A 16,427-nucleotide genomic window follows, 5' to 3' on the forward strand; every position below is an offset into this window, starting at 1 on the left:
GCCTACCCCCACATATAACCTTTCACCCTCTTGCTTACCAAGAGGATAGCAATAATTTCCAAAATGATATCGATGGTTGGTGGAGTGGGCGATAAAGTGACAGATGGAATTTAAGACAGAGACGTGTGAGGTCATGCATTTAGGGAGGTCAAACAGTTAAAGGGAGTGCACAATAAGAGAATATACTAAGAGAAGTAGATGAAGTGAGAGATCTTGGTGTACAAGTCCCTGTTCAAGATGGTGGAGAGATCAGTGGCGATGTTGCCCGTACAATGGTCAATGGAACAATTGGTGGAGTTTCTGCTGGCTAAATTTCAACAACAGAGGAAGGAGGCCTCAGACATCCTGGACAGAGTGACTCAGCCGATTCTGGTGGCTATAGAGAGTAGAGTAGAAGCTGAAGTTCAATTAGACAAGGTTGTAAAGAAAGCATGTGGAATGCTCTCCAGGTGGGCATAGAGAGAGTGGAGCAGAGGCTAGAGGTGCAGAATGTGTCGCCCCATAAGGTGGAGGAGTCAGTGACTGACCATGAAGATCAATTGGCCTCGTTGGAAGCAGAGATGCTGCTGATGGCAGAAGGTCAGAAGAAGTTAAGAGAAAAAGTGGATGACTGGACAATCACTTGAGTAGACAGAATCTCAGGATGGTGGGGCTGCCTGAGGGATTGAAGGAACAGCAGGCAACAAAGTAAATGGAGAGGGTGTTTGAGATGTTGGTGGATGTGAGGGTCTTCCAGCGATCTCCTGGAGTGCATTGGGCACACAGGTCGCTGAGGGGGAAGCATAAAGCGGGAGAGTTGCCAAGGGCGATCATTAAGAGGCTGCACCGATACCTGGCTAAGAAGAAGATCCTGCGGTGGGCAATTGAGGCAATAGAGTCTACCTGGGAAGGTTATACGATTCACATTTGGCAGGAGTTGGGTGTGAAGTTGGCCAAATGATGGGCCAGGTTTAATAGGGTCAAGGAAGCTGTATTCAGGAAGCAAGAGCAGTTGGGGGTTTTGTACCCTGCTCGTTTGTACGAGGGCCAGGAGCACTATTTTAATACACCGGAGGAGCAGAGAATGTTTTTGAGGAACAAGGGACTGGGGGATGTGTGAGAACATTTGGGTGGATTCACCTGTAGAACGGATGGACTGGAGGTGCTGGGCTCAGGGGGGAAGGCAACTGTTTACATTCATGCTAGGTTATGATGTTTGATGTCGTTATTCTACCTACTGCATGCAATTAGTAAATGTGTTGAAATGGTATCTATTGTATCGCTTTTCACCCTCCCGGCGGTGGGGCTTGTGTTGGATATGTATTCAAATTGGATCTTTCGGTGGGCAATGCGGGAGGTGGGGAGAGAGGTGGAGACAGAGAAACTTGGGAGGGCACAAAGGTCGGGTTGGGCCGAAGGGGTGGAGGGGCATTTGGGGAGGGAGGAAGTCAGCGCCTTGGGTGGGGGTCACCCTGCTAGAAATGGTAGTAGAATTAACGGAAGTGAAGTGGGGGGTAGAGTTTTGAAGGGAGAAGGGGAGGGAGCTTTGGGTTGGGAAAGTTTTCTTTGTTTGCAGCCGGGGGGGGGGAGGGGGTTTGGCGACAGGTTGTCTGGTGTTTGGAGTGGGGGAGGGGCGGGCTGCTGATGTGGATGGAATTGGTGTGGTGCTGTTCTTTAAGGGCTAATGGCGGTGGACACCTTAGGGAGGTCCGAGAGGTGAGCGAAGCGTGGGCCTGGAGGGGCCCATTAAAGATGGGGTAGGGCTGATCAAGGAGGGGATGGAGCCCCCCAACCCGACTGATCTCTTGGAGCGTTAGGGGGTTAAATGGACTGATTAAAAAGTCACGAGCCTTTACTCATTTGGAGAGTTTGAAGGCAGACAAAAGATCCACTTGGAGATAGTGGAACAGATAACGAGGAGGAATGGTTGTGTGGGACAGGTTTTCCATTTGGGGCTGGACATGAAGCAGTGCTGGTTAGTAAGAGAGTGGTTTTTGCAGCGAGGAGTATAGTGGCCAACCCTGGTGAAAGCTGTCCGTAGTGCTGGTGAATATAGCCCCAAATTGGGATGATTTAGAATTTATGAAGAGGGTATTGGCTAAGGTTCCGGACTTGGACATGCCCTGACTGATTATCGGGTCGGATTTTAATAGTGTTGGACCCTAGGTTGGATCGGTCGTGTCCTAGGTCCCTGGGGGTGACGGTGATGGTGAAGGAACTGCGAAGGTTTATGGAGCGAATGGGAAGGGTGGATCTGTGGAGGTTTGGGAGGCAGAGAGCAAAGAAATTCGCATTTTATTCGCATGCCCACTGGGTGTATTCCGGGATCAATTTCTTTGACCTGGACAAAATGTTGTCGCCGGGGGTGATTGGGTCGGAATATTTGGCGATTGTGGTGTCCCACCACATGCCACATTTGGTGGACTCGCGGGTGGAAAGTGGGGGCTCCCAGCAGCCACAATGGAAGTTAAATGTGGGGTTTTTAGCCAACGAGGGGATTTGTGTAAAGATAGGGGTGGCTATTTGAAACTATGTGGAGAGCAGGATGAGGTCTCCACCTCTGTAGTGTGGGAGGTATTTATGGGGTGATGGGGAGTTCATTTCTATCCAGGCGCATAGGGAGAAAATGGAACAGTTAGAGAGGCAGAGCTTGGTAGAAACCATTTTGGCGGTGGATCTGAGTTACTCGTCGCCCCCTGAGGAGGCGCTGTTAAAGAAAGGAAGAAGCTCCAAATGGAGTTTGAGCTTCTGTCGACGGGGAAGGCGATGGGGCAACTTTGCCGGATTAGGGGTGTGATGTTTGAGCATGGGGGAAAGGCCAGCAGAATGCTTGCGCATCAGTTGAGGAGGCAGGCTGTGGCGAGGGAGATTTGACGGATGAGGGATCAGGGGCAGGGCAGAGTGCTTACTGAGTCAGGGGAGGTAAAGGAGTATTTGAGGCATTTTACCCAAAATTGTATAGTTTGGAGCCCCCGTCAGGAGATGAGGGCATGAGGCGATTTTGGATGGACTAGATTTCCCGATGGTTGAGGAGGGGAAGGTGCAGGGGTTGGGCACCCCGATTGGGCAGAGGGAAGTAGTGGGGTTGGTGGGCTCAATGCAGTCAAGAAAGGCCCCAGGCCCGAACGGATTCCCAGCAGAATTTTATGAAACGTTTGTTTCGGAATTGAGGCTCTTATTGGTCAAGATGTACAATCATAGAATTTACAGTGCAGAAGGAGGCCATTTGGCCCATCAGGCCTGCACCAGCCCTTGGAAAGAGCACCCCACACAAGCTCATACTGCCACCCCATCCCCATAACCCAGGAATCCCATCTCGCCTTTTTGGAAACTAAAGGACAATTTATCATGGCCAATCCACCTAACCTGCACATCTTTGGACTGTGGTAGGAAGCCAGAGCACCCGGAGGAAACCCACACAGACACGGGGAGAAAGGGCAAACTCCACACAGACAGTCACCTGATGCCGGAATTGAATCTGGGATCCTGAAGCTGTGAGGCAGCAGTGCTAACTATTGTGCCACCGTGCTGGCCGGTTGGTAAGAATGAATTGGTTGGTAAGGAGAGCTCCCACCCACACTGCCTCAGGCTTCCACCTCGCTCATTTAAAAAAGGACAAAAGCCTGGAGCAACGTGGATCGTACCTGCCAGTGGGCAGCATGGTAGCATAGTGGTTAGCACAATTGCTTCACAGCTCCAGGGTCCCAGGTTCGATTCCCGGCTTGGGTCACTGTCAGGAGTCTGCACATTCTCCCCGTGTTTGCATGGGTTTCCTCCGGGTGCTCCGGTTTCCTCCCACAGTCCAAAGATGTGCAGGTTAGGTGGATTGGCCGTGCTAAATTGCCCTTAGTGTCCAAAATTGCCCTTAGTGCTGGGTGGGGTTGCTGGGTTATGGGGATAGGGTGCACTTTCCAAGAGCCGGTGCAGACTCGATGGGCCGAATGGCCTTCTTCTGCACTGTAAATTCTATGACTATTTCTATAAATTCTATATCGCTGTTAAATGTAGATATGAAGCTGCTGGTGCATGTGCTGGCAACGCGTTTCAAGGTCTGTGTGCCAGGGGTGATAGGGGAGGACCAAACTGCGTTCGCGAAAGGGCAGCAGCTGTCGGCTAATATTAGATCATTAAATGTGATCATGATGCCCCGGGAGGCCAAGAAATGGAGGTAGTCATGTCAATAGATGCGGAGAAAGTCTTTGACTGGGTTGAATGGCCATATTTGTTTGAGTTGTTGGGCCGGCTTGGGTTTGGGCAGGGATTTGTGGATTGGGTTAGGTTGCTGTACAAGGCGCGTGTCGTACTAATGACATTAGTTTGGAGTACTTTGAACCGGGGGATGAGGCCGGGGTGTTTGCTCTCTCTCGCTCTTCACTTTAGCGATTGAGTCATTGCAAATGGCAATTAGAGCCTTGGGGAGATGGAGGGGTATCATGTAGGGGGGGGGGGGGGGGGGGGGGGGAGCTCAGGCTGGAGCATCGAGTCTCCATCACCACAGACGATCTCCTGCTGTATATTTCAAAACCGGTGGAGAGCTTTGACAGGATTATGGGGATACTGGGGGAGTTTAGTTCAATACATATAAGCTCAATATGGGGAAGGGGTAAAGGTATTTCCAATCAATGCGTGGGGGAGGGGAAGAGCTTGGAGAAACAGTCGTTCCAGTCGTAGGACGAGCTTTCAATACATGGGAATATAAGTGGTGCATGTTTGGACCCACCTGCACAAGTTAAATCTGGAAAATTTAGTGGAGGGAATGATGCAAGATTTTAAGAGGTGGGACTGTCTGCCGTTATTGTTAGCTAGTTAGACGGTAAAGATGACGGTGTTGCCAAAGTTTCTGTTTGTCTTCCAGAACCTCCCGATCTTTGTGCCCAAGTCTTTTTTCAGTAGAGTCAATAAAAAAATTTCAGAGTTCATAAGGTACCTCAGACCAGGAGAGTGTTCCTGGAAAGCAATAGACGGAGGGGGGGGGGGGGGGGGGGGGGGGGGGGGGGGTTAGCTTTGCCGAGTCTGCTGAATTATTACTGGGCAGCGAAAGACACAAAAGTCAGGAGGTGGGCAGTGGAGGAGAGGTTGGTGTGGGGTCAGAAGGAGGAGGCCTCATACAGAGGGTTGGGTTTGAGGGCATTGTTGCTGGCACCTCTTCCATTCTCGATGACTAAGCACTCCATAAGGCGGGTAGTGGTGTCCGCACTGAGGTTATGGAACCAATACTGACAGCATTTCAAGATGGAAGACATGTCACTGTGGGCGTCGATTTGTGGCAATCAGAGGTTTATCCCAGTCGGATTAGTTCTATGTTTAGGGTGTGGGAGCGTGCAGGGATAGAATGCTTCAGAGACCTGTTCATAGTTAGGGGCAGCACGGTAGCATGGTGGTTAGCATAAATGCTTCACAGCTCCAGGGTCCCAGGTTCGATTCCCGGCTGGGTCACTGTCTGTGTGGAGTCTGCACGTCCTCCCCGTGTGTGCGTGGGTTTCCTCCGGGTGCTCCGGTTTCCTCCCACAGTCCAAAGATGTGCGGGTTAGGTGAATTGGCCAGCTAAATTGCCCTTAGTATCCTAAAAAATAAGGTTAATGGGGGTTGTTGGGTTACTGGTATAGGTATACGTGGGCTTGAGTAGGGTGATCATTGCTCGGCACAACATCGAGGGCCGAAGGGCCTGTTCTGTGCTGTACTGTTCTAATTCTAGGGGAGCTGAAGGCTGGAGTACCAGCTGCCAAAGGGGAATGGTTTCCAATACCTGCAAATTAGACACTTTGTTAGGAAGGAGTTGACTTAGTTCCTGAAATTGCCACCTCCGCGCTACAAAATAAGATTGAGGCTAAGGGCGAGATAGGAGAGGGCAAGATCTCGGACATATATGGGGAGCTGATGGAGAGAGAGAGAGATCCCCAGTGGAATGCTCAAGGTTGGAAAAGAAAGATTGAAATGGATGATACTAATTGCTTAAATTTGCATGCCAAAGAGAACAAGATATGTATATTCTAGAGTATTAGTAGTGTTTAAAGGCGAAATGGCTGTGGGAAAATGAAAATTTTAGTGGTTCCGTTTTTTAAGGGGAGGTGTGATGAATGTAGGTAGTTTTTATAAGTGTTGTATGATGTGTCTGATCATAGAATTTACAGTGCAGAAGGAGGCCATTCGGCCCATCAAGTCTGCACCGGCTCCTGGAAAGAGCACCCTACCCAAGGTTAACACCCCCACCCCATCCCCATAACCCAGTAACCCCACCCAACACTAAGGGCAATTTTGGACACTAAGGGCAATTTATCATGGCCAATCCACCTAACCTGCACATCTTTGGACTGTGGGAGGAAACCGGAGCACCCGGAGGAAACCCACGCACACACGGGGAGGAAGTGCAGACTCCGCACAGACAGTGATCCAAGCCGGGAATCGAACCTGGGACCTTGGCGCTGTGAAGCGATTGTGCTATCCACAATGCTACCGTGCTGATGCAGTAATGTTATTAAAAGAACCTTGGTGAAGGTATCAAAATTATTTATCTGGTAAAGCTGTGATTAAGGGGTTAACATCTAGGTAGGCTGTGATGTCACTCAGAGGAAGAGCTGGGTCCGTTTTTGGTTTCATTTTCAGCCCTGCCCTGTGTCTGTTGTTCTGGGTCTCATTTTTGGAGTTCTGCTCTGGGTTCTGAGGAAAGGGGGTGTGTTTCTCAGACTGACTTCTGAAAGCTTCCCTCCAAGGACGTGAATAAATCTGTAAGCCGCTGAGTGTTAACTGTATTAATAAGTGGCATTTAACCTGTGTGTGGATTTTGCTGAATTGAAAGTTTAAAAGTAGATGGGTAAGTAAGTTCAAAGACCTTTCTTTACTTTTAAAAATTGTTAACTTTGATTTGAAAACCTGTTTTTTTCCTGGGATGTTAATGGGGTTAATCCTGTATTAAGAATAAAGTTTGTTTTAATATAAAAGATCCCTCGTTGTCAGTGAAATCACACCTGGAGAGAAATGTCCTTTCCTCACAGTTTACAACTGAAAAAATTGTCAGGGTGTCATCCGGTTTCCTATTTAAATTGGTCAATTCACTTGTGTTGTGACTCCAGGGCATGTGGGGCTGGGAATGATCGTGGACTAGCCCAGGGTGGCGTAACACTAAATATTCATCAAAATACCTGTACCCTTTATAATCCCCACAAGACCCATGGGGATGACCTGATTGATGTCCCCATGGGGCTTGTGGAATACAAGCTCCCCCGCGGAGGGGCAGAGGCCCAACAGCGGGCTCATTAATTCCCCGAGATAAAAGCCGACTCAGGAAGGAGTTGACATCTCAGGATGGTCCAGGCTGTGACTGGGATAGTTGCTTAGTTGCTGTATTTCCTAGTTGTGAGTCGGAAATAAATCACTTTTGACTCACCTTTTCATGGCTCCTCATTGACAACAATATTGGCGATGAGGACAAAATAGAACTATAGACAGGGCTGCTGGTCATGCAGACTACGGCTGCTTCCCAACACAAAGGCGCAATGTTCTTCGGTGGACTCGATGCGAATGTGGAAGACAGGGCTCAGTATGTGGAGCGTATTCGCTACTTCTTTCGGGCGAACACTATTATTGGGGCAGAGCACCAGAAGGTTATTCTTTTGACTGTGGGGCCCCCACTTTGAGGGTCATGAAGAGCCTAATCTTCCCTGCGACCCCAGATTCCAAGACTTTTTAGGAATTGGTGGCACTCGTGACAAACCATTACGACCGCAAGCCGTTATTCATTGTCCAAAAATACGGATTTCATACGGCCGAGCGAATCCTGGGGGAGTCTGTTACTGAGTTTCCGGCACGATTCACAAACTGGTGGAACACTACGACTACGGGCTTTTCCTACCCAAGATGGTACGAGAGCACCTGGTATGTGGCATAAACAACATGGCAGAAATTTCTGGTCGAACCATTGTTGGACCGAAAAAGGGCCATCAAGGTCTCCCTCTCACGGGGGAGAGCAGGAGAAGGGAGTCCACGAGGTCCAGTGTACGACAGGGATGGAGGTGAATAGCATTGGACACTCCCCGTTGGGAAGAGCGTATCCCCTAGGAGTGGGAGCCCTGGGACCCTGCCCTTTCCTGAGCACTGTTGGGGCCAGCCCAGTTGGCCGAGGGATGGTGCAGCCAGGCGAGTTACCTCCCTAGAACCACTGGAGGAGGATCCATTTGGACTTGTAGTGGATTTTCAGAATGGGCACCAGAGAATTCTATGAGGTCCTGGCGAAGTATCCGGAAGTTTTCCAGGTAGGGCCTGTGTAAAATCAAAGATGCCAAGGCCAAGATAAATGTAGACCCTGAGGCCCAACCAAAGTACTTCAGGGCCCGCCCAGTTCCCTACGTATTGCTGACAAAGGTAGAGGATGATCTCAACCACTTGGAAAGCCGAGGAATCATCCTGAAAGTACAATCTGCCGATTGGGTAGCACCTGTATTAGGTACTGAAACCAGACAAAACCGTCCGCCTATGCGGGATTACAGTCTAACAGTGAACAAGGCCTCTTGTCTGGGCAGATACCCGATTCCATGAATAAAGCAAAGTCCATGCAAAGTCAGCTGGAGGATACTCTTTTTCTAAACTCGATATGAGTCACGCATACCTCCATTGGAGCGAAACGCGGCTTCCAGAAAATGTGTGACCATTAATACCCACAAAGGCCTCTATAAATGTACGAGGGTGGCATTCGGGGTGTCACCAGCTTTCGCTATCTTCCAGAGAGTCATAGAGAATATTTGCCAATGACTACTCCGGGTGACGGTTTACTTGGATGACATCACCAGAGCCATCGAAAAGGGTGCACCTGAGTAACTTGGAGGAAGTCCTGCACGGTTTTTCGAGACAGGCGCCAAGCTTAAGAGAGGAAAATGCGTTTTCTCCACTAAAGAGGTCACGTACTTAGGGTACCGGGTCGACCAAGACGGCTTTCACCCAGTAGAGGAGAAGGTGCGAGCAATCAAACAAATCCCCATGCCAGAGAACGCGATCGAATTGTGGTCATTCTGAGGACTATCACAGGAAATTCTTTCCTTTTTTTGAATAAATTTAGAGTGTCCAATTCATTTTTTCCAATTAAGGGGCAATTTAGCGTGGCCAATCCACGTACCCTGCACATCTTTGGGTTGTGGGGGTGAAACCCATACAAACACGGGAAGAATGTGCAAACTCCACACGGACAGTGACCCAGGGCCGGAACTGAACCTGGGTCCTTGGCGCCGTGAGGCAGCAGTGCTAACCACTACCTCGCAGGAAATTCTTTCCTAACCTGGCGACTGTCCTCACACCACTGGTGTACTACGGAAGAAACATCAGGAATGGGTGTGGAGAGCACCGCAAGAAGAAGTTATCTCATCAAATGGGCGGCAGAAAGGAGAGACCGATAGCCTTTGCATTGCGGACTTTGGCCACTGAGCAGCACAACTTTACCCAGATTGAGAAAGAAGGGCTGACGACATCTTTGTGGTGAAGAAATTTCACCAGTATGTATATAGTCTTCGGTTCACCATTGTAATAGACCACAAGCCACTGCTTGGGTTGTTTAAAGAGGCAATTCTGCCAATAACATCTGCCCAGATACAGCGATGTGCTCTATTGTTAGTGGCATATAAATATGTGTTTGAGCATCGTCTGGGCACGCAAATCGCAAATGCGAATGCTCTGAGCCGGATCTCATCAAGGACTGATGAGGCCGTATTGATCTTAAATTTTATGGATACCTTGCCGGTTACCACCACACAAATACGTGATTGGACGGAGAAGGACCCAGTTTTGACAAAGTTAGGCTATGTCATCTTACACAGGGTCCAGTGAGAGAAATTGCTGTAAGAGCTGTGGCTTTTGAGACCAAGCAGCAAGAGCTCAGCTTGGAGTACGGAGTCCTCTTGTGAGGAGCTCCAAAGCCAGGGCAGGCAGGCCATACCCAAGATCTATACAATTGTCACCCGGGGGTGTCAAAGATGAAAATGCTGGCCAGGAGCTACATATGGTGACCAGGTGGGGGCTGGTTTAGCTCAATTCGCTGGACAGCTGGTTTTGAAATTTTTTTTAACATTTATTCTTGGGATGTGGGCGTCGCTGGTTAGGCCAGCATTTATTGCCCATCCCTAGTTGCCCTTTGTCCAATGGCGGCAGCAGAAGAAGATTCTGGGAGTCACTCAATCATCTCGACCAGCAGGTAGGTGATTGGCTGGTGACTGGTAAGTAGTTTTTCCTTTCATTTTTCTCTTGGTATTGTAGTTGTTGTTGTAAGTGAACTTGAGAGTTTAGACATGGCAGGAGATCCCAGACCCCTGTCATGCTCCTCTTGTATGATGTGGGAGTTCAGGACATGTCCAGTGTTCATGGCTCTTTCATGTGCGGGAAGTGTGTCCAGCTGCAGCTTCTGTTAGACCGCTTGACGGCTCTGGAGCTGAGGATGGACTCACTTTGGAGCATCCGCGATGCTGAGGAGGTTGTGGATAGCACGTTCAGTGAGTTGGTCACACCGCAGGTAAAGAGTACTGAGAGGGATAGGAAATGGGTGATCACCAGACAGAGAAAGAGTAGGAAGTCAGTGCAGAGGTCCCCTGCGGTCATCTCCCGCCAAAACAGTTTGGATACTGTTGGGCAAAATGGCTCACCGGGGAAGGCAGCAGTAGCCAGGTTCATGGCACCAGACCCGGTGAGCAGAATTGGAGAGATTATGGAGATTTTTGAGGGAATTTGGCTCAAATTGAAGATGGGGAGAGTGAGGTGTTCCCTATCAATCCAATAGTTCATGGTCCCAGCTCCACAAATTGAACTTGGCACGACTGGTGGAGGGAATGACGGCAGCTTTCAAGAGGTGGGAGGTGTTGCTGTTATCACTGGCTGGGCACGTGCAGACAGTGAAATTGACGGTACTGCCCAGGTTCTTATTTGTGTTCCAGAACTTCCCTATCTTTGTTCCCAGGTCCTTTCTCAGGAAGGTTAATGGGATAATTTTGGTGTTTGTGTGGGAGGGGAAAACCCCTCAGGTGAGGCAGGTGTTCCGTGAGGGGGAGGGAGAGTGTAGCGATGCCAGATTTGATAAATTATTATTGGGCGGTGAACATTGCAATGGTGAGGAAATGGGCAGTGGAGCAGAAATCGGTTTGGGGGCAGATGGGGGCAGTGTCGTGCAGGGGGATGGGTCTACATGGTCTACAGGTTTATGAAGGGTATGGATAGAGTGGCTGGGCAGGCATGTTTTCCCAGGGTGGAGGGGTCAGTCACCAGGGGGCATACGTTTAAGGTCCGTGGGGCAAAGTTTAGAAGAGATGTGCGAGGCAGGTTTTTGGTGCAGAGGATGGTGAGTGCCTGGAACGCGTTGCCAGGGGAGGTTGTGGAAGCAGATATATAAACGGTGTTCAAAGGACATCTCAAAAAATACATGGATAGGATGGGTCTAGAGGGATACGGCACAAGGAAGTGCTGAGGATTTAGGCCAAGGGTGGAATCATGACCGGTACAGGCTTGGAGGGCCGAAAGGCCTGTTCCTGTGCTGTGCTGTTCTTTGATATGTGGCGAGCATAGGTTTGTGTCGGCGGAGCTGGATTATTCTGTGACATCTCTAGAGCAAGTATTCCTGAGTGCTGACTGTATTTAAAAGTGGATTGAGATCCGAGATAATTCTGTTGTTTGAGTTGAAGTAAAGATAGCAGTTAAAGGTTATTGTCACTGTATTGTTTTTCATAGTTTCGGGGTAATTGTTACCCATTGACTTGTGTGATAGGACATAGAACAGTACAGCACAATACAGGCCCTTCAGCTCACGATGTTGTGCTGACCATTTATCCTCATCTAAGATCAACCTAACCTACACCCCTTCAATTTACTGCTATCCATGTGCCTGTCTAAGAGTCGCTTAAATGTCCCTAATGACTCTGACTCCACCACCTCTGCTGGCAGTGCATTCCACACACCCACCACTCTCTGTGCAAAAAACCGGCCTCTGACATCTCCCGTATACCTTCCTCCAATCATTTTAAAACTATGTCCCCTCATTACAGCAATTTCCACCCTGGGGAAAAGTCTCTGGCTGTCCACTCTATCCTTGCCTCTCATCACCTTGTACTCCTCTATCAAGTCACCTCTCTGCCTTCTTCGCTCCAGTGAGAAAAGCCCTAGCTCCCTCAACCTTTCTTCATAAGACATGCCCTCCAGCTCAGGCAGCATCCTGGTAAATCTCCTCTGTACCCTCTCCAAAGGATCCACATCCTTCCTATAATGAGGCAACCAGAACTGGACACAATATTCCAAGTGTGGTCTAACTAGAGTTTAATAAAGCTGCAGCAAAACCTCGCAGCTCTTACACTCTATCCCCCTGTCAATGAAAGCCAACACACCATACGCCTTCTTAACAACCCTATCAACCTGGGTGGCAACTTTGAGGGATCTATGTACATGGACCCCAAGATCCCTCTGTTCCTCCACACTTCCAAGAATCCTGGCTTTCACCCTGTATTCAACATTCAAATTCGACCTTCCATAATGAATCACTTCATATTTATCAAGGTTGAACTCCATCTGCCACTTCTCAGCCCAGCTCTGCATCCAGTCAATGTCCTGTTGTAACCTGCAACAACCCTCAACACTACCTACAACTCCACCAACCTTGTGTCATTAGCAAACTTACTAACCCACCCTTCCACTTCTTCATCCAAGTCATTTATAAAAACCAGAACGAGCAGAGGTCCCAGAACAGATCCTTGCGGGACACCACTGGTCACCGACCTCCAGGCAGAATACTTTCCATCCACTACCACTCGCTGTCTTCTTTTGCCCAGCCAAATTTCGCTGTATCCCGAGCCCCTAACTTTCAGAATGAGCCTACCATGGGGACCCTTATCAAATACTTTACTGAAATCCATGTACACCACATCCACTGCCCTTCATCAATGTGTCTCGTCATATCCACAAAGAATTCAATGAGGCTTGTGAGGCATGACCTGCCCCTCACAAAGGCATGCTGACTATCTTTAATCACTTTGTTTTTCTAAATAATCATCAATCCTATCACTCAGGATCCTTTCCAATATTTTGCTCACCACAGACGTAAGACTGTTGGGTCGGGGGCACAGTGGTTAGCATTGTTGCCTACGGCGCTGAGGACCCGGGTTTGAATCCCAGCCCTGGGTCACTGTCTGTGTGGAGTTTGCACATTCTCCCCGTGTCTACGTGGGTTTCGCCCCCACAACCCAAAAGATGTGCAGGATAGGTGGATTGGCCACACTAAATTGCCATGCCAGATCCTTGCTTCCTCAACCTTACATAAGCTTCCTTCTTCCTCTTGACTAGAAGCTCCACTTCTCTTGTCATTCAAGGCTCCTTCACCTTACCATTCCTTCCTCGTCTCAGTGGGACAAAACAATCCAGCACTCGCAGCAAGTACTCCTTAAACAACCCCCGCATTACTGTTGTGCATTTCCCCAAGAACAATTATTCCCACTTTATGCTCCTCAGCTCCTGTCTAATAGCAGTATAATTTCCCTCCACCAATTTAATACCTTCCCATACTCCCTGTTCCTATCCCTCTCCATGACTATGGTAAAGGTCAAGGAGTTGTGGTCATTGTCACTGAAATGCTCTCCCACCGAGACATCTAACACCTGGCCTGGTTCATTGCCGAGGACCAAGTCCAATATGGCCTCCCCCCTCGTTGGCCTATCTACATATTGAGTCAGGAATCCTTCCTCTACACACCTGACAAAATCTGCTCCATCCAAACCATTTGCACTGAGGAGGTTCCAGTCAATATTAGGGAAGTTGAAGTCACCCATGACAACAACTCTGTTCCTTCTGCACTTTTCCGAGATCTGCCTCCCAATCTGTCCCTCTATCTCTGCTGCTATTGCGGGATCTACAGAAAACTCCCAATAAAGTGACTGCTCGTTTTTTGTTTCTGACTTCCACCCCTACTGACTCAGTAGACAAACCCTCCTCAACGACCTCCTTTTCTGCAGCTGTGGTGCACTCCCTAATTAACAGTGTCACTCCCCCTCCTCTTTTACCACCACCCTTATTCTTCTGAAAACATCTAAACCCTGGAACATCTAACAACCATTCCTGCCCCTGTGAAGTCCATGTCTCCGTAATGGCCACAACATCGTAGTTCCAAGTACTGATCCATGCTCTAAGTTCATCTCCCTTATTCCTGTTACTCCTTGCATTGAAACAGACAAACTTTAACCCATTTCACTGAGTGCAATGTTGCCCTATCAACTGTTTATCCTTCCTCACAGACCTGCTGCATGCTATTTCTGCCTGTTCAACAGCTATCCTATGCTCTGATCCATACCTTTGGTTCCCATTCCCCTGCCAAACTAGTTTAAACCCTCCCGAAGAGCTCCAGCTAACCTTCCACCCAGGATATTGGTGCCCCTCCAGTTGAGGTCTGGTCTGGGATTGCAATTTACGCCAGAGGAAGCCATCCTTGGAGCCAGCGGCTTCCACAAAATCTTTCCCGCCCACTGTGCCACTCTTCAAGTAAATGAGAACATTCTAACCTCGGATGTGTAATTCCTGCTTGTTACTTACTGCACATTAAGTCTGTACAGAGTCCCAGTCATCCCCACTGTTGTTCGGAGTCGCCTTACACCCTTATTGGTCTTAATATGCTTCAGAATAACAGCCAGAGTAGCAGCACAAAGAGTGGCTGATCGAAATAGAACTATCTTGCAGATTTGTTTCAAAGCCATACAATCTTCTTCAGAAGGCTCGAGATGCAGTTGCTTCAGCAGATTCATAGAACTTTGTAAACCCGTGTGGAAACTGAAAAATTACATAGTAAAAGCAAAATGTTAGCTTCTGCATGTTAACTTCAACATGTGAAATGAAAATGAAATGAAAATTATTTATTGTCACAAGTAGGCTTCAAATGAAGTTACTGTGAAAAGCCCCTAGTCGCCACATTCCAGTGCCTGTTCGGGGAGGCTGGTATGGGAATTGAACTGTGCTGCTGGCCTGCCTTGGTCTGCTTTCAAAGCCAGCGATTTGCGTGGGTTTCCTCCGGGTGCTCCGGTTTCCTCCCACAGTCCAAAGATGTGCAGGTTAGGTGGATTGGCCATGCTAAATTGCCCGTAGTGTCCTAATAAAGTAAGGTTAAGGGGGGGTTGTTGGGTTACGGGTATAGGGTGGATACGTGGGTTTGAGTAGGGTGATCATGGCTCGGCACAACATTGAGGGCCGAAGGGCCTGTTCTGTGCTGTACTGTTCTATGTTCTATGATTTAGCCCTGTGCTAAACCAGCCTCACATGTTTGTGTGGAGAATGTAACTGAGGGGGTATTGCTCACTTTCAGCCTAGCCTTTGGCCTCCATACAACACATGACTGCTGCAGGTCACACTTTGCCCAACATCTCTCTTGCCTTGCCTAACGCCACAGTAGAAGTGGAAGTGCTGGATGGGATAGGACACACAACCTGCACTGATGTTTATTCCTATTACATATCACACTTTCACCCAATTGATTTCAAGATTCAATTCATTGGTAAATAATCATCATCCACAAAAGATCATAGGCATTTCTGTCCATTAGAGCGAGAGAATTGGTTACATGGCTTGACACATCTTACCTGGGGCACATGAGGAGACGGGCCTCTGCCAATGACCACATATGGAGATTGACCCTGTGCGCTTGATATAATTCGGCATCACACTCAACCACTCCCACCCCTCTGAGAAAAATGAACAATGCACCAGAAGTTCTGAGAAGCACAAGTTTTAGTGAAGAGCTAAAGGAAATTGGTTTTGGGGAAATTAATGGGATTGAAGGCGGACAAATCTTCAGGGCCCGATAATCTTCATTCTAGAGTATTTAAGGAAGTGGCCCGAGAAATAGTGCACCTATTGGTGGTCATTTTCCAAAATTCTTTGGACTCTAGAATGGTTCCTAGATTGGAGGGTAGCGAATATAACCCCGTGAGAGAAAACAGGGAACTGTAGACCAGTGAGCCTAACGTCGGTAGTAGGGAAATTGCTGGAGTCCATTATCAAGGATTTCATAGCACAGGATTTGGTAAGCAGTTGTGTAATCATACAAAGTCAGCGTGGATTAATGAAAGGGAAATCATGCTTGGCAAATCTACTCGAATTCTTTGAAGATGTGGAACCAATGTCCTTGGGGGTGCTTTTGCTAACGCTGTTGGGGAGGGTTTAAACTAATGTGGCAAGGGGGTGGGAACCAAATGAGGAGGTTAGTGGACAGTAAGGAGGTAGTAACTAAAGCCTGTAAGGAACTAGATCGTGAAGTCAGCGTGACTAAGGGGAAGAGTAGGCAGGGAGCAGATGATGAACGCAAAGAGACGGGTGGTCAGAGATTCATTTGTTTTAATGCAAGAAGTGTAGTAGGTAAGGCAGATGAACTTAGGGCTTGGATTATGATGGAAGTACGATGTTATTGCTATTACTGAGTCCAAGTTGAGGGAAGGGCATGATTGGCAACTAAATCT

General features: G+C 48.5%; 1 protein-coding gene across 1 annotated transcript in view; it reads right to left on the reverse strand.

Moving 5' to 3' along the window:
• Nucleotides 1–14,742, reverse strand: part of LOC119979320 (hexokinase HKDC1-like) — a 148,053-nt gene extending 133,311 nt beyond the window's left edge. The window contains exon 1 of the mRNA XM_038821408.1: nt 14,515–14,742. Within this exon, the coding sequence (XP_038677336.1) occupies nt 14,515–14,723 (209 nt within the window). The 5' untranslated portion in view covers nt 14,724–14,742. The remainder of the gene's footprint in view (nt 1–14,514) is intronic.
• Nucleotides 14,743–16,427: the final 1,685 nt, after the last annotated feature.

The sequence above is a fragment of the Scyliorhinus canicula genome, chromosome 16 (assembly GCF_902713615.1).
Source record: "Scyliorhinus canicula chromosome 16, sScyCan1.1, whole genome shotgun sequence".
In the NCBI taxonomy this organism is placed as follows: Eukaryota; Metazoa; Chordata; class Chondrichthyes; order Carcharhiniformes; family Scyliorhinidae; genus Scyliorhinus; species Scyliorhinus canicula.